Source organism: Manihot esculenta, chromosome 1 (assembly GCF_001659605.2).
Source record: "Manihot esculenta cultivar AM560-2 chromosome 1, M.esculenta_v8, whole genome shotgun sequence".
Classification (NCBI taxonomy): domain Eukaryota; kingdom Viridiplantae; phylum Streptophyta; class Magnoliopsida; order Malpighiales; family Euphorbiaceae; genus Manihot; species Manihot esculenta.
Window position 1 is genome coordinate 33725671 of NC_035161.2, and position 24837 is coordinate 33750507.

The following is a 24837-nucleotide window of genomic DNA, read 5'->3' on the forward strand; positions in this document are numbered from 1 at the left end:
TATTACTTTCCAAAATAATCGAATTAATAAAATTTAAAGAAAAGCCAACCACAGAAACAGACACATGACTCTTTCACATTAACGAAAGGCCTCCTCCTAATCCTTGTCTATTGACTGAGAAGCAGCTATCAAAATGTAAAAAACTACGAAAAAATTTCATACGATAACTAAGAGCTTTTATTTTCATCAAAAATAAAATGTCCGGCTTGTAACTAGTAACTAAATCTTTTAATGTATTAACTGTCCGAGGATTGCCGAGTCCTCGGCAGTTTCAACACCAGACGATCATTACTTTCGGCTATTTCGACCTTTGACAGGATGAGCCGCTTCACTATTATCTATCAAATTAACATTCGCAGGGGTATTGTTAGAGACATCCTGTTGAGAGGAAGGAAAACTTGTATCAACGTTATGTTTAGCGTTTCTTGGCCTTTTTTAGCATCATCAATTATTCGGACTGCAATCTCCTCACCCGGCGGAGCAGAATTGCCGGAATCACGCAGCCACAAGCTTGTCGATCTCTGGTTTCGACGAACAAGTGCTCTGAGGAAATCATCCCAACCAAACTTGATTTCTTTCTTCAACCTCAACCGCAAGTCACAGAAAATCTCCACATGACCTTGTATCTCTTTCCAAACAAGCAGGAATCGATTACCCTGTCACGACTCCAAAATGGACCGTCACCGGCGCTAGGATTCAGATCGGCTTAAGGCCGCCAGAACCAGTAGCAAGCCTGCTATACTCTCTGAGTACCTGTAAAAACTCATACATGGTCATACATTTTCTGTGAAAATAAAAACTTTTCTCTGGACCAAGACTTAACCTGTGCATGCACTATCTCTGTACTCTGTACCCCTGACTAGAGCTTGCTCTAGATGGGTTAATTCATACCTGTTAAACCTGGTTTTTCACATACTCTGACAAACAATTATATAAACAGACCATGTATACAAAAGATGTACAACACACAAATAACTAAGTCAAGCACAATTCTAACTTTATACACAACTATTACATCTCTTTAATCTTACATCATGTCCACAATATTCTATTACAAAACTCTTCTCTCTTCCTGTACTCTGCTGGATTTCCTCTGTACACTGAACTCTGAACCTGCAAGACTGGGGTTAAGGGAGTGGGATGAGCTCTATAGCCCAGTGAGTAGAACAGGAAAACAAATCAGTAACACATGATCTTATGGAATGCATCATATCACAGACAATTCACATCAAGGGTAAACCTGTCACCACATAGTCCCGGTAGCTCTACCGTGCCAGGGCGTAGATCGAGCACCTGGTCTTCCTGTCATATATGTATACGTGTATATAACACCTGTGTACTTACCATTGCCAGGGCGTAGTCAAAGGCTCCTGGACTTCTCTATACCTGTCAAGGCGTAGTCAAAGGCTCCTGGACTTCTCTCAGAGACTATTGGATCATTCAGCATTCACCCACATCAACAAATAACTATGCAATGCAACATATTCGTGGATTCTAATGCAAACAACCTACTGCATACTCATGATGCATGAATTATGCTAAAAGCATTTTATGTTTCAATTAAACGAATTAAGTTTAGTTCCACTCACCTCTGGCTCTCTGGACTGACTTTGCAGGCTCTGAAAACCTCTGGAGCAGTACTCACTGCTGCTCTCTCTGGTTCCTTAGGTCTGTGCCTACACAAATGGATGCAAATGAGGGACCAAACTAACTTATGAACAACTCTATTAAACGCCCCAAGAATCCCCTTAATCTCACTCAAACATCCATGCAAAGCATGCAAAGGAAGGCTGAACAGGACACTTTCGACGGCAGGTTCGGCGGCCGAAAGTCCTCTCCAGAGCCGAAACTCAAGCACCTTCGGCGGCCGAATCTCTACTTTCGGCAGCCGAACCCTTTCGGGGGCAAGTTTCGGGGGCTGAAAGGCACTCCAGAGACGAAAGTCTCTAACCTTCGGCGGCCGAAACTCCCCTCCAGAGCCGAAAGTCCAAATGCTCGGGGGCAAGCTTGGGCAGCCGAAGCCACCTCCTCATGGGTTCGGCAGCCGAATGTTCCTTCGGCTGCCGAACCTGAGTTCATCAGCAAGGCAGAAACTTGCTCTGCCTCTTGCCAAAAAGCACCAATCTTCCTCAAACTCAACCACCTCAATTCCTCATCATGTATACACCCAAGTATATGCTCAAAGGGGTCAAAAACTCCCTAAAAACCCAACAAACAGCAAAGCATAACACATAAACAAGCTTTTCTCACAAAAACATCAAAAACTCTCTTTTTACCCTAGTCATGCAACTCTCTCCCAAAACCTCATAAAACCTTCATAAATCATAAAAACAAGTTCAGGATCTTCACTTACCTCTTGAAACCAAGAAGATGAACGATCCTAACGTGGAGTTTTAGAGCAACTCTCCTTCAAACTCTCCAAACTTCCAAATTCAAGTTTTTAGCTCAAAACCTTCAAAATAACATAAAATCAATCAAATCTTTACAAGATTTAATGAACACATGAAGAAAACTTAAGGAAGACAGAGTCTCACCTCAAAAAGTGAAAAGATAAACTCATTCTTATCCTTTCAACCGACTGAGGACCTTTTATAGGTGGCTGGCCAGACCACCTTCGGTGGCCACACGTGAAACCGAAAGCCATGCATGTTCGGCGGCCGAATGTCACGTTCGGCGGTCGAACCTGGCTTTTCTGCCTTGGTTCTTTTCTTTCACATACTCATTTCATTTCAACTTTAAAACAGTAAAACATACTATATTACTCTAGAAAAATATAAATCTTACCCTTCTAGAGACTTTCGACATCCTGGATTCCACCGGACGACAGGAATTCCGATGTCGGACTCTAGCCGGTATTACATACCCATTCACTATATTTTCAAAATCAACATTATTAAAAAATCGAAACAAATATCTTTTTGCCTCTAATTGTATAATAGATACCCCTCTAAAAAATGTCATAAATCTGTCAAAAAGATCTATATATTCTAAAAATTGATTGAATTGTAGGTGAGAAACATCCACACCATATAGAAATCATAAGTGACGATCGGAATATTTCTGGAGTTTTTAATAGGGATAGTCAATTGACGCAGGTTGTCTTTTATGGAGAAGGGGAAAGAAGAAATTAAGTTTAAAGAAGAGGAAAAAGTGAGGGTATTGAGTCATAAAGGGACCACAGACAGAAATTTAATTTTTTTTTAAACTTAAAAAGTGAATTTCGATATATTATTTGAGTCATCTTTCAAATATTTAATTTTTTGTCATTATATTATTAAATAATTATATTTTCATTGTATATGCACTAATTAACAAATCACCATTACAAAGTAAAAGATTTATAAAAATCTTAAGATAAAATTTTATTGTTTTTAATAAAAATAATTTATTTTGTTTATTATTAACCGATGAAACTTAATTAAATAAATCAAAATTTTCAGTAAAAATAGAAATGTATAAAGATAAAGATGAAAAAAAGAGAGTAAAAGAATAGAGAAATAATTGGTTAAACCATTATTTTTCTTTTCAAGGATTAAACCATTATTATTTTTGTTATTATTTATTAACTCATAAAATGAGATGTTCCTCACCAGTACTAATAAATTTAAATCATAATTATTTCTTCGCCAAAAAAAAATTCATAGATTAATTAAAAGGTGTACCTTCCCTGGCTGGGCAGAAAGCCCAATCCTTTGCTTGCATTCTTCAGTCAATACCTTCGCTTCGATTCTGTCATATTCCATTCCTCAATTTCAAGCAATACCCATCTTTTTTTTTTCTGGACTCTTCTTATTATTCTTCTTCTTCTCATTGATCGTCAAGCAAGGCTCTGTTTTTGGTTTCTTCTCTAATTGCACAAATGGCAGCACCAATAGTGGATTCAGAGTACTTGAAGGAGATAGAGCAGGCTCGTCGGGACCTTCGTGCTCTTATGTCCAGCAAAAACTGCGCCCCTCTCATGCTTCGCTTAGCGTAAATACCGTATTATCCTCTGTTTCTTATGCAGTTGCCAAGTTCTGAAAATTGATAACGGAAATTTTTTGTGCAGGTGGCATGACGCGGGAACTTACGATGCGAAAACGAAGACTGGAGGACCTAATGGTTCCATCAGGAACGAGAAAGAGTACAAACATGAAGCTAATAATGGTCTTAAAATTGCTATTGATTTGATGGGTGACCTCTCCTTTCCTCGTTTCTTTTATGGATTTTTTTTTAAGGTTGTTTTTTTTTTAAGTTTTCCCCCCTTTAAAATAGCTTCTGGGCTCTGTTTGTTTCAGAGGAAATCAAGGCCAAACACCCCAAACTTACGTATGCGGACCTCTATCAGGTGATTATACTTACTTTGGGTTCATCTGATATAATTACGTTCAATAACACTAGATTTTTTATTCTAGATATATTATCTCAAGGAGAAAATCAGATTCAAGTTTCTGATTTTCTCCTCTTATTATATCTAGACCAGTAATATGAAGGGAAAAACTTGGTTTTGGGCAATATATATGACCAGTATCATGAAAGTTATCTCCTGTTGTAGATATAAATTTAACTTTTTTAATCTTTTTCTTTGTAAATTTTAGCTTGCTGGGGTTGTTGCAGTTGAGATCACTGGAGGACCAACTATCGACTTTGTTTCAGGAAGAAAGGTATTCTTATCATAGAACTCTGTACCACCTAATAGTTCTGGTTTAGTAACTCTGTTTCTTTAACAGGATTCAACTGAATCTCCTGAAGAAGGTCGTCTTCCTGATGCAAAAAAGGGTTTGTCTCTGACTATAGTTATGGAGAGGAGATGAATTTCATTATGCCACTTTATCCAAGATACTGTTCTAGTTTAATATGGTTTCAGGTGCAACGCATTTAAGAGATGTCTTTTATCGAATGGGTCTATCAGACATGGAAATTGTGGCACTCTCTGGCGGTCACACATTGGTAATTTTCTCAGAAATAGGAGTTCAATTGTTTTAAACAAGCTTGCACTTGATGTTTTTGCCTGCTTTCACAGGGAAAGGCACATAGAGATAGATCAGGCTTCGAAGGTGCTTGGACAAAGGAGCCTTTGAAGTTTGACAACTCCTACTTCAAGTAAGAAATGTATATCATGTATAGTTGCATGACTTTATATATTGCATCAATATGTGGAAACTGACTGTTCATGTGCTGTCAACTCTCTAATCAGGGAGCTTTTGAATGAAAATTCCGAGGTATTAAAACTCCCCACGGATAAGGCTCTGGTGGAAGATCCCAAGTTCCGCTCTTATGTTGAGCGATATGCAAAGGTAATTAATCAGACTAAATAAAGCTTTCTGCTTCAGTGATAACTAGTAGGTGTGAAATGAACTTGTGATTTGCATAATTACTTTGTGGCAGGATGAGGATGCATTCTTTACAGACTATGCCGCAGCGCACAAGAAACTGTCGGAGCTGGGCTTTACTCCGGCTTTCAAAGCTGCAAAGTTTACACTTCGTGCACAGAGTGCTGTGGGAGTTGCTATAGTTGCAGCTATGGTAATATTAAGTTACTATTACGAGGTTCACAAAAGACTCAAGTGAAGTATCTGGAGATCTTCTAAAGCAATTGCCATTTGCCCAAATGTAGATCCTGATCAAACCCGGATATAGTTACTGGATTCATAAGAAATTGTGATTTGTAAATATAGCACGGAGAAATCTTCCTTATTGTTTCATAAGATAAATAAAAGGGTTAAATAATACATGCTCTTATTGGCTCACACAAATAAATAGAAGCAATTTGCTTGAGGAAACCCCACAGCTTACTCCTACAGGAACTAGGGTCAAGGAGAACAAGTTCATCTCCATCCTAGAAATTTTTACGATTTATAATTAGCTAAGGTGGATTAGACTTCAGTCAGGCTAGGCTCTTGGGCTGAGAGAAAGTGTAATGTCCTGGAAAACCTTTAGCCTCTTTTCAATTTTCGTCTGAAAGATAGTGGTTGTCACAGTTTCTACCGGCTTCCCTGTTTCATTTGCTGGACCCAGAACTGCTGCAAGAATGGCATCCTCAAAGTCCTTGTTGTCTGGCAACAACTCGGACAATCTCTCCTCTGTTTCGTCAGATAGCCTTCTCGACTTGGTCTCAGGCTTGTCCGGCTCCACCGATGACATATTGACCACCCCCATTTCATTTCCTCTTTTTGAATTAGTAGCATTTCCTGATCTTGTTCTCTTAAGGGTCTCATGGAATTGATTCCCAGTTGGCTCTTTCACCGTTTTCAAGGAATAAAAAGGAGGTGCATCCACGTTCAGTGAATTCCCAAAAAGAGCAGACTGTTTGATACTTTTTTGCTGTGGAAGCACCGCCTGGGTTGTTACTATATTCGAGTCAACGTTTTCATCGCCAAAATCGTCTTGAAATTTGCTTGCATTTGACATTGGCAAAATTTTATGATCATGGCAAGGCTGTGGCTGCCAAATGGACGAAGAACCAAGAAACGAATCAAAGAGCCTACTCTGTTCAACCCGGTCTCCTCCCTTGTTCATCATTTCCGATTCAAGATCATTGAGCATCTGCTGTGCCCTTTCATAGGCTTTGAGATGGGAATCAACACCCCTTGGGCCATCTGCAACCGCTGGTTTCACTCGTCTCAGTGTCTCTTTAGCCTCTGTAATTCTTCCCTGCTTCATCAAGCATATACCAAGATTGCACATTTTATTGTTATCAGGTGCAATAGAAAGTGCCCGACGATAGGCATCTTCTGCTTCAACGTAGTTGTTTTGCTGCATCAATGCCCATCCCAAATTCCCCTGAAATAAGGAATTAAACCAACTTCAAAAAGTGTACAAAATAAAATGTTTTGGAGATTGAAGTGCAGAGGGATCATTTCTTACCAGTAGCCGTGTTGCTTCTTGTTCCACAGAGACCTGAAATTTTTTCCCTTGCGACCTGGCAGTCTTTGTGCGTTTTCCGTTGAAGGCAAGCCCTTGTTGAATCAAGTACAGCTTGCGTTTCAACAATGCTATTTGGTCATCCAATCTTCCACATCTCTGTAAGATAATTAGAACATAAGAATCACAAAACCAATGAATGACCCATACAAGTACATAAAACAATGAGAATTAGTAAAGACCTTGTAAAGATCCAAAAGAATATTGTCAAGGGACTCTTGGGCTTGATCTGAACATCTGCTTCGTAATGACTTGATGGCTTCAATGGCTTCCTCAGCCCGATTCTGTTGCTTCATGACAATGGCCATATCTTTCAAAGCACTATCCACTCTATCCCCAGCATTTATAGCTGCCCAAAATAAAGGAATAGCCTTCTCTGGATCTTTATCTATCAACTAATCAAAACAGAACAATGAAACAGATAAAACCCATCAAGAAAATTGTTTACTAAAAAACAATAAAATTAAACGCGTATCTGAAGGACTTTCAAATTAAACCAGAAAAGGCTTACTTGAACGTTTTTTGCTCTCACATAAGGAGTGTCGCCCACGGGGACTTTGTGGATGGCATGAAAGGACTCAGAACGAATTCTAGAGACCCCAAGAGGCTTGGCTGGTGAGGTGGGAGCAGATTTGGTTGGTCTGAAACCAGGAGGAGCATTCCACATGTCTTGCAGCATATTTGAAAGCAAAAATAATATCCCCTTTCCCTTTTCTCGTCCTTTTGCCTGTATAGCCACTAGAGATAATAGTGAAGAGATGAGAGAGGTAAGAGAGAGAAGGGAATGCTTAGAAAGCTTATGGAGAACTACACAGAAGGATAAGAAGGAAGGTGGTGATTTAGAGAGGCGGAGAAGAGAAAGAAATTTTAAAATTTTCGACCGTTGAGGTTACCGTTTTAGGTAGTAGCCGTTGTGACTTCCCAATAATTTACAGGTTCTGTGGTATGTTAAAGAATTTGTTCTGTTTAATTGTATTTTCAGCCCCGAGCCTTAGATTTCTTTTCATTTTTCATTTATATATGCCTTCTTTTTACTAATATTTTTCTGACAAAATACTTTTTTCAACTTATTATTACTTGCACCATATAATAGTACCACTAATTAAACATATTTTCATATTTAAGAATTGTAAAAAAAATATATAAAAAATTAAATTTTTATATTTATACGTGAAAGAGATAAATACCTAGAATATTCTTAAAAATTATATATTTGAATCCATTCTAAATTTAATTAAAAATTAATATAAATTATTTGAATTAATTTTAAATTTAATTATTATTATTTTAATAAAATTAAAACGGTTTAATTTATATATTTTTATTAATAATTTATATAAAAATATTTTTTATTAATTATTTTCTTTTAAAAAATTTAATATTTTTATGTAAATATTTTAATTTTAATTTTTAAATGAAAAAATATAAAAAATTTATAAATATTATTATAAAATATATTTTTATAATAAATTAATTATTTATATAAATAAATTCGGATAATAATTATTTTATATATAAAATTTAAATTTAATTTAAACATGCATTGAATATTTTTTTTAAATTTAAATTCGTTTTGAATTTAATTATAATTATTAAGTTTATTTTATTATAATTCGGTTCGAATATATATTTGAATATATCCGAGCCATTAATAACTCTAAAAATAATAAATAAATTAATTATTAAAATTATATAGCATTAACGAATTTAATTTAATGATAAGTATATTTGAGTAAATCTGAAAAATCTAAAAAAAAATTATCAAACGTATATAAAGGAAAAAAGAAAAGCCAAATTATTAAATTAGTAATTATCATCATGAAATATTTATTTGGTGATACAAGAAATTAAAAATACAATTTTCAGATAATTTGAAAAATTATTTTAAATATTACTTTAATAATTTAATGCGGGACATTTTACCTTATACTATAAAATTTTTAATAATTCTTTGGGCTCTAAGAATAACATTATTAATGAAATAATTATTTTATTTAATTTTTTTATTTTTAATAGAGGAGAAATAGAAAAGGTAAAAAAATTTTAATAAATTTTTAAAAATATAAAAATTGATTCGTTAATAATGATAATATTTAAAAATTAAATAAAGGGATTTATTGAGAATAAAATTAAATTTTAAAAAATTTTAATTATTTTTTATTTATTTTTAATAAAAAAATTAAAAGACTATTTTTTGACTGAAAATAAAAATTTAATAAACTTTTAAAAATATAAAAATTGACTCGTTAATAATTATAATATTTAAAATTTAAATAGTAAATATTTTTAATTTTAAATATAAATACAAATATTAATACCTTAACTTTTAGTTAATAAATTGATCAGTAAAATTACGAATTCACCGTTTAACCGTAATTAATGTTGATTGCTGGGGCATTTATAAAAAAAAAGTAAATCATTGTTAACACAATCAAGAGTGTATAATTGATTGATTTGATTCTGAGTGAAAATAAATTGAATTAATTAAAAAATTAAAACATAAAATTTTAAAAATTAGATTGAAGTATGCACAAAAAATGAAATCAAATAGAATTAAAATTATTTTCTTTGATTTAATTCATTGGTTTTATACTCTTCTTCACTCAAGTACCTTCTCTATAAAAAAAAAACACAACACTTCATTTCTTAACCGATTAAATTATAAGATAATCCTTATTATTTAGAAAATTATGTTGTGTTTGATGAGTGAGAATATATGGGAAACTGTAAAATGATTTATTTAATTAAATTTATTTGTTAATTAATTAAATAAGAGTAACATAATAATAATTTCAATTAATCAGTAATAAAATATAGTTTTTGTGTATTTTAAATAAATCTGAAAAGAGTAAAATCATGTGCAAAATTTAACTAATTTAATGATATAATTTAACTATTACATAAATGGATAAAACGGTAGAAAAAATTAATATCATTAATGAAATTTTTAAAGTTCTAAAAAATAATTTTTTAAATAATTCTATTTTTAACTTAATTAAAAAAATATTTTAAATTATTTTAAATACTAAACAAATATGAAAAACAGTATTTTCCTAAGGAAAAACAAATTGAGTCTTAGGTGGATTTGTAAAATGGTTTGGGATTTTGGACTTATGACCTGTTATTCTACATATACCATCCAAACCCCACACCCTGTTTTCTTTTTGCTATTTGAAGGGGAAAATTTGAAACACCATGCTAAAAATTCTGAGGTTGATTTCAATCAACAAAAGAAATCTTATTTAATTTGTCTAACCATATTATTAAGTGAATATAGTTATAATTCACTAATATTAATATAAATTATTTTCTATTTGGATTTTGATTAAGGGAAGGAGAATGTGATGTTTTGGAAATAGTTTTGATTTAAAATTGCAATTTTTTGTATTTTTAAAATAGATGATGACTATTGGTTAGACAGAAACTTTATTAATTTTTTATATTTATTACAGACAATTTTTTTAATATCAAACTTATATGGTAATGTATATTATTTATGTAGATTTTATTATTTTTATATTGTGAGTCTATTCGATACAAATTTTAATAAAACAAATTATTTTCTCGAATGCAATAGTGTAATTGCATTCACATTTTAGAATGAATATGCATAAAATAGGTAGCTGTGTAACTCTTTGAAGGGTCCTTTTCCACAGCAACTTGCTTCGCAAATTGTTTTCCATACCATGAATCACGTTTAGAGCAGCTTATCTTAAACACTCCGGAGGACCCAGCTCCTTCATCTTTCTACCTAATTGTGGATTACTGGAAAGTGACTTCTGTGTTTGATTATTATTATTACAGATTCTGATATTCATATATAATTTTTTAGAAACAGAAGTGAAAATTATTGTAACAAATATGTCAATAATAATATATAATTATTATTTTATCTTTAAAATAAAATAAATATTCTATTCATAAATTCTTATGTTTAATTATTATTTTTGGTGTTTATTGTACTAATTATGGTATTTATGTTCATTGGGTGATTCTTAAAACTGAAAGTAAGCATCGCACGAGCCCAAATGAATTTCAAAATGGGGCCCTTGACATAATTTTCCAAAAACAGAACAGATAAAAGAAGAGGAGATGGCAGGCCAATAAAGTCTCCAGGTACCCTCCAAGCCCTTTTTCTTCCACCAACCATAATCTACAAACAATTGGTGCTAGGAAGTTTTATCCATACTCAGAAACAACTATAAAACTTCACAATCCCATTACCTCTATGGAATCAGCTCAGCTCCAGGTGCAGTAAATCTCCCCCATCTCAAGTACTGCTGCTAACTTAAACACCCATAATCTAGCTTCCAAGAAGCACCAAAGAGATATGGGCAGGTCCCCATGCTGTGAGAAAGCTCAAATAAACAAAGGGGCATGGACCAGAGAAGAAGATGAGCGTCTTGTTGCCTACATTCAAGCTCATGGTCAAGGTAGCTGGAGAACCCTACCTAAAGCTGCTGGCCTTCTTCGTTGTGGAAAAAGTTGTCGTCTTCGATGGATTAACTACCTTCGCCCTGATGTCAAGCGAGGAAATTTTACTGTTGAAGAAGATGAACTCATTATTGAACTGCACAGCCTCCTTGGAAACAAGTAGGTCCAAAACTTTGAAAATTTTAAATACTTATGATAGTTTTATAAGAAATATTAACAAGGCTTTCTGTCTGCATGTGTTAAGGTGGTCTCTCATAGCAGGTAGGTTACCAGGAAGAACTGATAATGAGATCAAGAACTACTGGAATACCCATATGAGAAGAAAACTTTTAAGCAGAGGCATTGATCCTTCAAATCATAGATCAACCAGTGAACTATATGTTGACAGCATGAGCAATTCTCTTGGTGCAGTTTTGAAAGAAGAGAATATTGCTGGTGGGTTCAGGTACAAACACCAGAAAAACCCATATGAAAGAAAATGCCAAGAACTAAATCTTGACCTTAAAATATGTCCCCCATTTCAACACCAATCTGAACCGTTGAATAGGGAAGTTCTCTGTTTCTACTGTAGACTGGGATTGCAAAAGAGTAAGAAATGCAGTTGCAGTGATGATTTGCTACACATGAAGAATGGAGATGGAGGTGAGACTTACAGTAGAGAGCTTGGTTACTGTTTACAAGGGAGCATGTAAAGGGGATTGTTGTATTATGTTTGAATAATCTTCTTTCAGAATGAAATTACTAATGCCTACAAACTATTAATTTGCCCAGCTAAAGGAACATTTGTCTCAACATTTATTCTTCCCCTTCCTTTTCTTTTTAAATTTTTTATTAATGAAGATGAAGAAGTAGATAGAGGAAGGTAATCTATTTAAGTCATACATAAATGGAGAGACAGTTGACAGCTCAACATCTTACATAATTTCTACCAACCAACACCGCATGTGAACAGAATCTAGATTCTGTGACATTTTAGGCCCATGCTGCCTCTTTCTCTCTCCCCCTCATCATTATCTTTTACTCTAAAACCATTAGTTGATACCCTAATTCTCTGTTACTTGAACTTAGCTCCATTAGTCCTTGCATGTCCACCAGCTTTTAAAGACCGAGAATATATTAGCCAAAGTTTGGCATTTATGCATACTACCCTACAAAAGAATTAACAAATAAAAGTGTAAAATATGGTAATTATTATAGTTCATACTCATGCCTGAACTATCTCTGGGTCCAAAGTGAAAATCAAACCTAATTTCAGACCAACAATGCATGAGAATCACAAAATAATAGTAGTAAATATGCTCTTCTGTTCTGCACCATGTTTGCAAGCAAAGCCTCTGATCCTGACAGGGGCAATGCTATCTACTAACACTATCCTGATCTAAAATTTTAATTCAAAATATCTTATTATTCAAAAAATTCATTTGTTAGAAAGTAATTCAAGGGAGAACTTTAAATAAAGTAAACGAAAAGAGTCAATTAAACAATTTCAATCGATTAAAATATCTCAACTAAACAAGAAAATTTCGTCTCTATAAAATGGCGTGTATGACATACTGTTTTCTCTTATTTAAGAAGTTAAGTGATTTCATACCAATGGACTATGATGATGCTAACAAATATCTAACCGTCTCCTTTTTCCTTATCATGAAAAAGACTGCAAACCGACTCAGATTTATATGATGACTTCTACCAGAGAGTACCATGCTCTGTTGACTTTGAATGGTTTAGGTCCTTCAGGATGAATGGCTACACAAGGCAGGTGAGAAGATGAAAATACGCAGCTAAAATGTGAAGGCAGCTTAAGTCAATATCAAAATTTGCAAGTCGGCATGATTAAATCATGACCATCGCAAGTTAATAGGTAAAATTCATCTGTATTTTAATATTTTTATTTACAAAATACTTCAATTTTAATCTTAATTTAATAAATATTTTAATTTTAAAAAATATTACTTTTAAATATCTAAATTTAAAAAAAAAACATTATTTTAAGCATCTAAACTTTAAAAAAATATATTTTTAAACACAACTTTAAAATAATAATTTTAAAAAATTACTTTTAAATATAACTTTAAATTCATAAATTTAATTATAAATTTAAAAAATTACTTTTAAACACAATTTTAAATCATGAAATCACTCTATTATAATTTTATTTTAAAAATATTCATCTAGTTTCAAATACCTGTCACCTTTCTCCACCCTCTTTCTTGCATTCTTTATATTGAAATTAATTTGATAATTATTCATTAATGAAATTATTTTGTTAATTTTCACATAATAATTTTTTGTTTGATTATTTGGACTAATTCAGATTTTAGCAAAACACTTTCCTTCACTACAAAATAAAATTAAAATATTTATACTTAGCTAAAACTAAGTTTTAATTATTAAACTGCATATTAGAATTTTTTGAAACTAAATTATTGATACGTGAAATACAATTAACTTGACAATAGTAAATTATTTCTAAAATTATAAAATCATAAGTTTTAATTAAATTTGATAAAATGTTTGATAAGAATAAGTAATGGAAATTTTCAATGCTAATTATAGATAATACCTTTTTTAAGCTATGTTTTGGACATAAATAATTTTTTTTTTAATTTTAATATCAATTAAAAATTTATTATTTTTTAAAATAATATTATATTACTAATTTAATAAAATAAAAAAAACCACATTTTAAACATTAATTATCATGTATTATATATATATATATATATATATATATAAGTATCATTAAGCTCATTGTACGTAAGAGTATAAAAAATATTTGATCCTAATTAACTTATTTAATCAATTTGGATCGGACTGTTTCAATTGATTATCATTCATAAAATAAGAAGAAATTGAAATCAAATTAAACAAAATACATAAAAATCAATACAAAACTGATTTTCGAACAGAATCGATCGGATTTGTTTAATTTGATTTTTTATTTTTAAAATTTTAATTCACTGCCGTTAACAACCGAATTAACTGATGCTCAAACCTATTCACAAGGAAGCAACTGCCACTATTTGAACAACAGGCATCCTTTGCTCAAGAAGCAAGAATGCTGCCCTTTAGAAGGTAAAAATATTATGCAGACGAGAAAATTTTGTAGCTATGATAGTTCAATTCATATGAAATGCACCGGAAAACGAAAATGCTAAACATGGATTGATTTCCTTGTAAGCTTGAGAAACTAAACCAAACGACATTTGACAGACATGAATTCCAAAAAAAGAAAAAATAAATAAAAAGAGCAGAAACTGAAAACCAAAGAACTTTCAGTTATACGCGTAGTCTTCTTTCCTGGCCCAGTCTTGAAAGATTATCGAGAGAATCTACCGGCGGGCCTATTAGCTCAGTTGGTTAGAGCGTCGTGCTAATAACGCGAAGGTCGCAGGTTCGAGACCTGCATGGGCCAATTTTCATTTCCTTGACAGTTTTTTGAAGCATTTGAAATTTCTCTCTTTTTTTTTTTTTTTCATTTTTATTCGTAGCCTTATAGTTGCTTAATTATATTTAAATTGAATTAAACCCCTCTCTTTCTTATTTGACAGTAAGAGTGTAATTGAAGTTTTTTATTTTTCCCTTTTTTCTGATCAAACACATTTGGGCATTTGGCAGTTGGATGCTTCTTGCACAAGATGGCTATTCTTTTGAGATGACTTGTCCTCCTCATCTTCCACATAGCTTTTCACCTTATTATTGAGTAATCTCACAGTTTTTCTGTAAAAGATCCAAGAAAACAAAAGTCCACTAGCTTGTTTACGATGGAAATTAGATTAAATAAAGGGACGTGTTTTTTTATTTTAGTAATTTTTTTGGTAATTTTAATTAAATTAAAAAAGGTTAATAATTTTAGCCAGAGGTCAATTTAAGATTGTAATAGTGGCATGCCGAGTCAATGAAGAAAATAAGATCAGTTGATCAATCATTAGCTTGATCCTTTGAATTGGGCATCCCATCTGCAGATGAGCACTACCATTTTGGGGTATAAATGCAGCCCTTCAAGCATTTCTGCTAAACTATAAATTAATCAGCAAGCTTATTGAGTTTCAAGTATCAAGCAAGCAAACTTATTGTAATGTGTTCAGCAAATAAGCAATAGAAAACCAAGCAAGCAAATGAACTTGAAAGGAAAAATCCAGCTTCTTCTCAAGGCACGTGGAAAATTGGATGATACCTCCACATATACAACATACATTATATTTTGAGTGAAATCATCCAACTTGAAATCCAAAAACCACTTGAGACAAACATTTTGTTAGCTTTTGCAACAAGTGAGGAGAAAAAGTTATGTTGTTCTTTTAGTAAGTGATAGAATGGTGGATACCATCAGCTTGTAGTCAATTGGCTTTGTTAGATAAGCATCCATGCCCACCTCCAAGCACTTGGCTTCATCAGATGACATTGCATGGGCTGTCAATGCAACAATGGGAATATGCAATCCTGTTCCTGCTTCTGATTTTCTAATCTCTTTGGTTGCTTCATAGCCATCCATTTTTGGCATCTGGTTTTTCATTTAGACAGTAAATTAGAACCCTTAAAACCCCGAAAAAAATTATAATTTTAAGCAGTAGACTAAATTGATATGTTACATATTAAACAGAACATATTAATGCACTTTTATCAGTTTATAGTATGCATTAGTAATGCTTCAGATGTAGCTCTGAAGAGCTAGAAGCGTGATCCCAAAATGCAAGCCTTATATTAGTTTAATATTTATATTATATCCAATTCCAAACAAGTTTTGATTAAAGTGCATTGCATTTCTCACCTGACAATCCATTAGGATCAAGTCATATGGCAGGGAGTCCTGAATTTCAGATTGCGAACCTTTATTTTCATCTTGCAAAAGAGATTCTCTTCTATCCTCTTTTGTACTAAGCATGCAATTTAGTGCTTGCACTCCATCTCCAACAGCAACAACTGTAGCTCCCATTTTTTCTAACATGATAGTTGCAACTCTTTGCAGAATTGGAGTATCTTCTGCTAAGAGGATCCGAAGGCCTTCTAGATCTTTCTGTTCATTCACAGCTTTGCTCGAGTATGAATTAGCCTTCCCTTTAGGACAACTAATTTCTGATTGTTGGTCCTGGTCTTTTGAACTTTCACTTTCAGAGACTGTTGAAAATGGTGTTTGTTTGTTGTTCATCAATATAGCTGTTTCCTCTGTGGTGTCAGGCAATTTGGGCTTGATTTGACATTCATCCTCCCTCAAGTTATTTTCTTCCAAATGCACATCAGTCAGATCAACTAACCTCTCCTTAAATGTCTGATACTGTGATGTACATGTGATCCTTCCACTTTCCTTTTGCTTCCCTCCATGAACAAATGCATTTTGAGCATTAGAATTACCCATCTCAGCCATATCAGAATCTTCAGAACTGGCATTGTCAAACTGAGTGGAATCGATGTCAAGACATTCATGCATATCATCATCTTTTGTTGTAGCTCTCACAGCATTCAAACTATGCTTTTGTTGTTCCTTTATGATAGTTTCCAAAATCTGAATCATTTTTGCCTTGTATAGAGGTTTATTTACCATTAACATATGCCCCTTCCTTCGGAGTTCCATCTTTATTGCATTAGATGTATCATGATTTAGCATCCAGGAAAATGTGGCTTTCCCAGAGAACTTATCAAGGAAGTTAAGCTGTTCCTTCCATATATCTGTGCTCAAGTCAAGCAACCCTATATCTACAACTATGACAAACACAGGTCCCCGAACATTGCGTGCATCAAGAACTTCTGCTTTTAATGGTTCATTTAGAGAACACTGAGCTTCAAAGCCATTATTGTGTTTTCTTCTATGAAAGAGCTCCCGAAGAACCTGTGTTAACTCATTCCACTCAGATACTCCTATAGAGTGCAGTCCAATTTTATGCAACCATTGGGACATAATACCTCTGGCCATGGAACCATATAGTGCTAGCAAAACCTGCATTAACAATCATAAAATGTCAATGCATGCATTATATTTGCTTTGGCGACTGGAATTGACAACCACCTTTTGTTATGTATATATTTTTATATTTAGACCAAAACATTGCAAAGGTTTGATTGTGTGTCGTGCATATCTTAGGCATGCATTCATTAACTCTGCATTTTCCCCCTAAGGTTGAAAGTGGACAAACTGAAACTAAGATCAGTTCCTTCTTGAACTCGTTCAAATTTTACGCTATGGTTGGATGTTCTTCTCGGCTCCTTTGTGATGTGTACAGTTACTGATATCTCTGCCATCTGACTGATATTATTGTGAAGAAGTAATTGTGAGAGAGGATCATAATTTATTTCCAAAGAGGGTAATATTACTCACCACAACATTATGCCTCGCTAAATCTACTAGGCTATGCTGTTCCACACCATCTGCAGTTGTGCTAAGAAGCAAGCAAAGCCGCATTGAAGTTCCTGGTCCATTCTTCTTTACAATTTTTATCTCTCCTCCCATCTTGTGAACCTGCCATCATGAAACAGTTGGCAAATTGAAAAGATTATCAAAGCATGAAAAAAATGAGAACTCAACGTTCTTTTAACAAATTTAAAATGAGATTTAAAATATTTAGATCTTATAATAAAAAATTTCAGGATAAGTTTTAAACGTCATAGAATCACACATGTAAGAAACCAATGGGTGTGTTAAATGATTAAGTAAAGTGTGTCCAAGTTTCTCTTTAATGCAGGTGAATTATACATATTTAGGAGTTAACTCACCAGAGTTCGAACAATGCAGAGTCCGAGACCAGTGCCACCATGCCTACAGTACAGAAACGTCAAAAGTAGATTAGAATCTCCATGAATTTCAGTTCTTGATTTTATGGATTGCTTAAACCTTTTCATTTCTTTTAGCTATATGTTTAGTTTGGCAGTTCAACTATGAATTTCTATGCAATAAACATGTGCACTAGTCAAAATTCAAGAACTTGTATAACAGTTGTCAGCAGTTTGATCCTTTTCAACGGTATGTTTTGCTACTTACAATCTAGTTGTTGAGGGATCAGCTTGCTCAAAGCTTTCAAATACTGATTCCCATTTGCTTGGGTCAATTCCTGCAAAATATGTGAAACAGTCTAATATTTTTTTTCCAAAAATAGACATGTGCTTTTAAAATGTGTGTAGAGATTTCTCAAAATTTTCAAAGTTTATACCACAGCCTGTGTCATCAATTTCAAACCAAAGAATCGCTTTCTTTTCTTTCTTAGAGGCCTTCTTTATGTGGTTCCCCTGATGCCTCAATTTTGGCTTAATTGCACACCGTGCCTTCTTCTGATCAAGAGGAAACTTTGTGGTATCACTGAAAGTACTTGAGTTTTCACACCAACCACGAAGAATAATGTGACCCGCTGCACCACATTTGAAGTAGATCATAAGATGCTCAAGTCCTTCAATTTTTCATTTGAAAAAACTGGAACTACGTTTTTTGTCGATCATGGACTTGTTTGATTGTAAATTCATTGATTGATTACTGAAAACATTTGGCAGTACAGATGCTAATCATAGGCTCTGAAATTAGTTTCAGCCACCTACTCCATTCTTCTAAATGAATTCCATATGGAGAGGCAAAAGTGATCATTTTCTTCAATCTCAAGTTTGTCTAACCCAACAAACAGTTGTATTATTCAGGTGGGTGAAATGTGAGTTCATTTAAATTTTTATCTTTCCTTCTTTCTTAACAAAATGGATGACCTGTTTTTTTGAGAGCTAGCAAAGTTAGCAATACAAGATGTTGCTCTTACATGTTGTAAACTTGATAGAATTGCTTATGAGATTTGCAAATATTTGCACAACTCTGGCAGAGTCTCCTCGAACTAATTTCGGCATATCATCTGCAGAATAAAAATATTGGCAGAAATGAACATCAGAAACAGAAAAGTAGAGGCTAATATATATCTATTGATATTTAAATTAGTTCTACCAGAAAGATCTAAAACAGCCTCCACATTGTGGTTAATGCACTGCACTGAGAACATATCAATGAGTCCTTCAAGTTCTCGTCCAAGATCAAACTCAGTATCTTCCAACACTAGCTTTCCAGATTCAACCTGTAAATTGTTTTTAAAAGAACTATAATTGTATATTTTTTTTAATAGAACGGCAGTATTTCAATTGAAACTAATTGATCTAGGAACTGGTTGCAAGTCATGATCTCATAGTAGCATTGAAATGAAACAAATGAATATTGATGTGGACCTCCTTAAGAAAATTTCAGCTATTAAGTTTGGGATTTCAAAATTCTAATGCAACTTTAGGTGGTTTTAAGACTTGGCTTTTGCCAATACCTCACCTTGCTCAAATCTAAAATATTGTTAAGAAGCCGAAGCAGAGCTGTGGAGCATTTCCTAATCTGAGTAACAGTTGCATATTGTTCATTTGTCAGACAATCATCAGAGATTAGAATATCCAGCAACCCAATCACTGCAGCCATAGGAGTCCTCAATTCATGACTGTAATACAAAACATGAATAAATATTTACTTTACATTGTGAGTGTGGAAAAATAATGAACATGAAACCATCAAACATGTTGACTTTACACCAAAACAGGATCAATTTCATTTGTCATTAACAAAATTTATTCACTGCTGCTAATCCTAGAAGGATCAACACAGGCAACAGTTCCTTCCAGGAAATCAAAGATAAATGAAATTCCTGTGATGCATATTACATCTCTGAAGAATTCTGTGGAGCAAAGATATGAGTTGGATGCCTAAAACTACATGTTATGAATTTATTGCTTTTCTATTACAGTCCTACTCTAACTTATGCCTTATCCTTTTTGAATCAGTAGAGTGAACTGTCATATGTTGCTCTGTTTAGTCAATTATTATACCTCAACCACTTCATTTATTTCTAAAGGACAGAAGTCCCGAAACAAATTCAACCAATGGAACTGGTTCCAAAATATCCAATTTCTGTGATATTTTGGGCTTCTTACTGTTGTAGAACACTTGTATTGAATTTTTAAGCTCAGAAAATATGCCAAGCGCTAGTACCTTGTAGGTTCTGAATCTGCTTACCTCATGTTTGCTAGAAATTGGCTTTTGTAATTATTTGATGCCTCTGCCCTCCTTCTTGCATCCAGATGACTTATGAGCTCTGCTCTCAGTTTCATTTCCTTCGATACTCCATTTGTAAGAATTAATATGCAGACACATCCAATTACTAGTATGCATACAGATGCAGAAATCAGTATAACCAATGTTTTAAAGGCTCTCTCTTCTACCTTTCCCATTATATCTCTTCTTGGAATGATGATAACCCCCACCTGCACAGAGAGTATTCTTGCTAAATGCTACAAAATGTGGTAAGTGCAACTTAAGAAGTAAGACCATAAGTGAGAATATTTTTAGTCTTCATCTTATACTGTTAACGATTAAGAAGGTATTAGGTATGTATATGCTTCCATAGTAATGCATAGAAGAATAGGTTAATGCTTACTATAGGCAGTCTCTTTAGATTTAGGAAAAATGTATCAATATAATGTTTCTGGTGGCCAAGTTTTGCATCCTCTACATGAACAATGTGCCCGGGAGGAAACTTGTTTCCATATACTCTCTGTAGCCACTGAGCTCCCATTTTTATTATTTTATCCTCAGAATCAACAGCCATCATAAGCTTGGGTCCTACTGTTGAATTTCTCAAGAGAGGAGCATTTGTGGAAGTAGCTAGTAAATAACCCTCTTGAGATGTCAAATATATGTGTCCCCTATGGACTTCAACAAGTTCTCTCATCAGCTGGCCAACACTGTAGAGTGCAGTAGTAACCCCTACAACAGCCACTATGCTCTTGTTGGAAGCATCCCTTACAGGCAATGCTGCTGAAAGCAATGGTGAATCTGTATACTTGCTTACTGCCACATGCCAGGAAGCTGCCCCATCTGGTACTTGTGAAAAGCCTGCAATATTTATAAGATCATCCGGTGGAATTTGACTTGCTTTTCCTTTCTTTTCACCTGTCATGGGATCAAGTGGCTCACGGTACCAAATTGCTGAAAGGTTACCATGAATGGATTGGTCATTCCACTCCTGATGCGAGGACAAGTTATCAACATCATAGGGCTCATTGGTATTGATTGAATAATTGACAAGATTGGAGTAGATATAAAACGTGTTGTTACTCCGATGATCTCTATGGAAAGCCTGAACAAAGCCATTTCTGTAAGTTATAGTTATGGAATTGAGAGCTTTGCGACTTGCAAACAGTGCCCATGTCACATCCCTCATTACTTGATACAGCTGAAAACAAATAGACATATATATAAATAATTATAGTGCTGCTAAACAATCTCAAAATTCAGTTTTATTCTTACTAATGCTATTCTAAGTACCAAATAAACAAAATAACAAACCTCAACTTGTTCTGCTTGACTAACTGGCTTGCTGTACCTTCTGATTACATACTCAGACAGCTTAACCTGGGCTGTAGTTATTTCAGAAGTAGAATTCAAAATGTTCCACATTCGTAATATGGGGCGTTGTAGAAGTTCATAACGAAGGCCATAAGCTAAGGTGTCTAGTGACCTTTTTGTATAACTCCTTGTGAAATGCCAGGTTAGAATGGTTAGAAGGCCAATCAGAATTGCTAGCATGACCTGCATAAAAGCCATTAAGAGAGAATAATGTACTTATTAACCCTACTTGCAATTTCTCACTTCAGCACATGAAAAAAAAAAGAATTTGCATAATAAACAATTACAAGAATTTAACTTGGAATAAAAGGGCTTATCTATCAAGATGAGATTGGTAATTAATTTCGTTTGTCTCTACAGCTCTATCCCTGACATGACACTGATAAATATGCTGTACTCACATCTCAATGGAAAATTTACTCATTTAAGTTGATTGAATTTCATAATTTTTAACCGATTTTCTTTCTAATAAAACAGTGCAAAGAGCAGGAGAGAAAGAGAGTGCGCTAACCATGATAGCTAGACGAACTACGAAGACACTGTAGTATGATGAGAGACAAGGAGTACTTGCATACTGGAACTCATCTCTTTCGACATCTCTATGGGAAATTCTTCCACCTCGAGGAGTTACGTTCCTTCTCCAAGAACTGACAAAACCCAGAATTTTATCAAATACCTTTCTCAAAGGAGAATAACCCTTTATAGTTGGTGAACCTTCAGGACTTGTAGGAGCTATTCTATCTGCCTTCTCTGCCATTTCTGAAACCATACACAGTTTATCATTCAGCAAGAATTTATGCTGCCTTTGTTCGTGTGATGAGTCAATCAAAGAAAGATGCTGTGTCAGTGTGTGATCCTAAGTGGGGTGTGTACTAATATGCTGGTTCATGTGTCAGTTCCCACTTTTTCAAGGCAAGGCACAAGTTCCTGCAATTTCCAAAGTGGGAGAGTGGCTTTTTATTCCTCTTCCACAACAACCTTGCCAAAACTCCTATCCCGCATTCATTTGCCTTGGCTAAATTCAGCAATGTTAAAAGATTAGGCAAAAAATGGTGAAAATTCAGCAGCTCCAAGGCCACTCTTTATTGTCCTGAAAATTCTTTGGACATGAGAGCTGTTTGTGTTTTGGGAGGGACTCACTGGAAATATATTGATGTGGGTCCGCTTGGACCCACACTTATTGTGTTTTTTAAGCAGTCCCACTCTGGGGAGAAGAGACAACCAAACAGCTTAATACTATTATTGAGGTGATAAAATTTCCTAATTTGAACAGTTACAGCTGCTGTAACAAGAAAAGAAAAAAAGTTAAAACCCACGACTTGAATCCATTCTGGACTGTTGTCACTCTTGATCTTAGATATTGATCAACACTGGTTGCAGTCTTGAGTAGGTTAAGATACAGTAAAGAAAATTCATGGCTGGACTATGTCCAACTTGCCCAATTTGTTTTAAAATATCAGACACTAACAAAAGGAAAACAAGCATTTCACAAAGAGGATCCTCGTACTCACCATCAAATATCCATTGATGTGGACTTCTGAGGATTTTGGACTGAGGTGTTCAGTGAAGAAGGGTGGACTGACCACTTTGAAAAAGGTGAACCAGTATTGCAAGAAAATAAGAAGGAAAATGAAAGACAGTAGCTTTCAACGGGAAACGTAAAAAAAATCAGGATGCTCTTTCATTCGTTACGTTATGAATCCGATGTTCTTGTCTAATTGGTTGGGTGAAAATGATGTGGATTTGAGGCCGCGCTGGACCTTGAAGGACTTCTGAATTGCTTGAAACCCAAAAACAGTTTTTGTTGCTTCTCACTTGGATGCCTCTGCACGTTAGTTCATGATGTATTCCCATAGCTTAATTTTATTAGGAAATTCTTAGTGAACCTAGTCCTGGTCTCCACGCAAGACATATGAACCATGTGTCTTGTATTTATTTGGACCAGATTTACATAAATTTTCATTCGGTTAATCTTCTCTTCTTCATTCAGTGTTGGCTTTTTTTTTTCTTTATTATTATTATTATTATTATTATTATTAAGAACACCATTTTCCATTTATTCATTAATTTTTATTTACTTCTAAATTTGTATAGGTTAAATTACCCAATAATTTCTTTCAATCTTCCATAACAAGTGAGAGGGAATGATCAAATGAGAAAATTGATTGAAAAATTGTGTATAAACAATGAACTCTTTTTATAATTATTTTATATGTTATTAGAATATTTATCCTATGTAATTTTATTTAATATTTCAAATTTTATGTGACCCGTGGTAATCAACAAGTTGAAAGTGGGATGTAGTTATTCTGATAGTGGATTCAATTGAAATAAATTGGACGGAAAAGACAAATACCAATCCACAATACATTCATGCAAGTGTCTCTTGTTTTTCAAATGTAATGGAATGATATACAGTAAAAAGTAAGGAGATTATACAGTAATCCCATATTACATGTTCTCCTAATATTAATGCATGGATGCCATCTTTAAAATAACTAAAGTAAAATTAAAAACAGGTGGTGATATTATCTTAGAAGCAAGTGGTGGTAATTGTAATATATTATCATCTGCAAGTAGAACACAGCTAGTGTGAATCCACTTCACCAACCCATCATCTCTCAAGAGGGAAAAAAAAAAAAATACCACTTTAGCAGAGGAGAGGTGAGGTGAGCTCGCCACTAAATAGACATACCTAATGCCCAAAATCTCCAGGATAAGTCCTTCGTCCCTTTTGCCAACACAATATCTTTGGCATTAGGTCACTACATAATCAGCTACCTAGTGGCATTTTTATTAGCTTCTGAGTAGGAGAACCACCTCTTCATCATCCCGTTCTTATCAAACTAATGTCACACGCACAGATAATCTCTCCTAATAATTTTGATGATGCAACTTTTGATTAGATTAAAATTTTAAGAATTATAACAAGTAAAAATTATTAAGCCCAAAAGGGAATTTGAAGCTAAGAGGATGAAAAATCTTTGGTAAGATAGTAGGTGCTAATCACAAAGGTTATATTGAAAACACTTAAAAGAAAACCCATTATCAGGATAAGGCAAAGAATCAAAGAGGGGATGCGATGACAAAAAAGATAA

General features: G+C 33.9%; 4 protein-coding genes and 1 non-coding gene across 7 annotated transcripts; 3 read left to right on the plus strand and 2 right to left on the minus strand.

Annotated features, from left to right (window-relative positions):
* The first annotated feature begins 3701 nt into the window (after positions 1-3701).
* LOC110618929 (probable L-ascorbate peroxidase 3, peroxisomal) lies at positions 3702-5719 on the plus strand. The gene is made up of 9 exons (XM_021762202.2): positions 3702-3972; positions 4049-4173; positions 4278-4327; positions 4578-4643; positions 4710-4758; positions 4847-4929; positions 5003-5082; positions 5177-5276; positions 5368-5719. Exons 1-9 carry the CDS (start codon positions 3860-3862, stop codon positions 5548-5550), a joined length of 849 nt encoding a protein of 282 aa, XP_021617894.1. The 5' UTR covers positions 3702-3859; the 3' UTR covers positions 5551-5719.
* LOC110618919 (protein POLLENLESS 3-LIKE 2) lies at positions 5655-7838 on the minus strand. The gene is made up of 4 exons (XM_021762193.2): positions 7415-7838; positions 7086-7298; positions 6847-7002; positions 5655-6762 (listed from the first exon to the last, which is right to left on the minus strand). Exons 1-4 carry the CDS (start codon positions 7580-7582, stop codon positions 5872-5874), a joined length of 1428 nt encoding a protein of 475 aa, XP_021617885.1. The 5' UTR covers positions 7583-7838; the 3' UTR covers positions 5655-5871.
* A 3180-nt stretch (positions 7839-11018) lies between these two features.
* LOC110623106 (myb-related protein 308) lies at positions 11019-12138 on the plus strand. Its single transcript, XM_021767998.2, has 2 exons — positions 11019-11496; positions 11582-12138. Exons 1-2 carry the CDS (start codon positions 11234-11236, stop codon positions 12027-12029), a joined length of 711 nt encoding a protein of 236 aa, XP_021623690.1. The 5' UTR covers positions 11019-11233; the 3' UTR covers positions 12030-12138.
* Positions 12139-14678: 2540 nt separating this feature from the next.
* Positions 14679-14752, plus strand: TRNAI-AAU. Its single transcript has one exon. It is a non-coding gene; the product is annotated as a tRNA-Ile (tRNA).
* A 705-nt stretch (positions 14753-15457) lies between these two features.
* LOC110620566 (histidine kinase 1) lies at positions 15458-23422 on the minus strand. Of its 3 annotated transcripts, none has more exons than XM_043958675.1 (14): positions 23251-23422; positions 22251-22498; positions 21680-21922; positions 20769-21566; positions 20348-20595; positions 19616-19775; positions 19247-19373; positions 19068-19157; positions 18480-18674; positions 18311-18380; positions 18046-18088; positions 17651-17791; positions 16109-17272; positions 15458-15841 (listed from the first exon to the last, which is right to left on the minus strand). In XM_043958675.1, exons 2-14 carry the CDS (start codon positions 22494-22496, stop codon positions 15626-15628), a joined length of 3741 nt encoding a protein of 1246 aa, XP_043814610.1. In that variant the 5' UTR covers positions 22497-22498; positions 23251-23422; the 3' UTR covers positions 15458-15625. The 3 variants fall into 3 exon arrangements, with proteins under 3 accessions (XP_043814610.1, XP_021620058.1, XP_021620049.1); XM_021764366.2 differs by lacking the exon at positions 23251-23422 and adding an exon at positions 22643-22961; XM_021764357.2 differs by lacking the exon at positions 23251-23422 and having other exon boundaries at positions 22251-22961.
* Positions 23423-24837: the final 1415 nt, after the last annotated feature.

Excerpts from the sequence above, each read along its gene's own strand:
- LOC110618929 (XM_021762202.2), top strand. The coding sequence starts at position 3,860 with ATGGCAGCACCAATAGTGGATTCAGAGTACTTGAAGGAGATAGAGCAG. Across the intron at positions 4,174-4,277 it reads AATTGCTATTGATTTGATGG|AGGAAATCAAGGCCAAACAC; the intron begins GTGACCTCTCCT and ends TGTTTGTTTCAG. Across the intron at positions 4,759-4,846 it reads TCTTCCTGATGCAAAAAAGG|GTGCAACGCATTTAAGAGAT; the intron begins GTTTGTCTCTGA and ends ATATGGTTTCAG.
- LOC110618919 (XM_021762193.2), bottom strand. The coding sequence starts at position 7,582 with ATGCTGCAAGACATGTGGAATGCTCCTCCTGGTTTCAGACCAACCAAA. Across the intron at positions 7,003-7,085 it reads TTCTTTTGGATCTTTACAAG|AGATGTGGAAGATTGGATGA; the intron begins GTCTTTACTAAT and ends ATTATCTTACAG. Across the intron at positions 6,763-6,846 it reads AAGAAGCAACACGGCTACTG|GGGAATTTGGGATGGGCATT; the intron begins GTAAGAAATGAT and ends TCCTTATTTCAG.
- LOC110623106 (XM_021767998.2), top strand. The coding sequence starts at position 11,234 with ATGGGCAGGTCCCCATGCTGTGAGAAAGCTCAAATAAACAAAGGGGCA. Across the intron at positions 11,497-11,581 it reads CACAGCCTCCTTGGAAACAA|GTGGTCTCTCATAGCAGGTA; the intron begins GTAGGTCCAAAA and ends GCATGTGTTAAG.
- LOC110620566 (XM_021764357.2), bottom strand. The coding sequence starts at position 22,508 with ATGGTTTCAGAAATGGCAGAGAAGGCAGATAGAATAGCTCCTACAAGT. Across the intron at positions 21,923-22,250 it reads TAGTTCGTCTAGCTATCATG|GTCATGCTAGCAATTCTGAT; the intron begins GTTAGCGCACTC and ends GCTTTTATGCAG. Across the intron at positions 19,158-19,246 it reads GGCTGTTTTAGATCTTTCTG|ATGATATGCCGAAATTAGTT; the intron begins GTAGAACTAATT and ends TTTATTCTGCAG.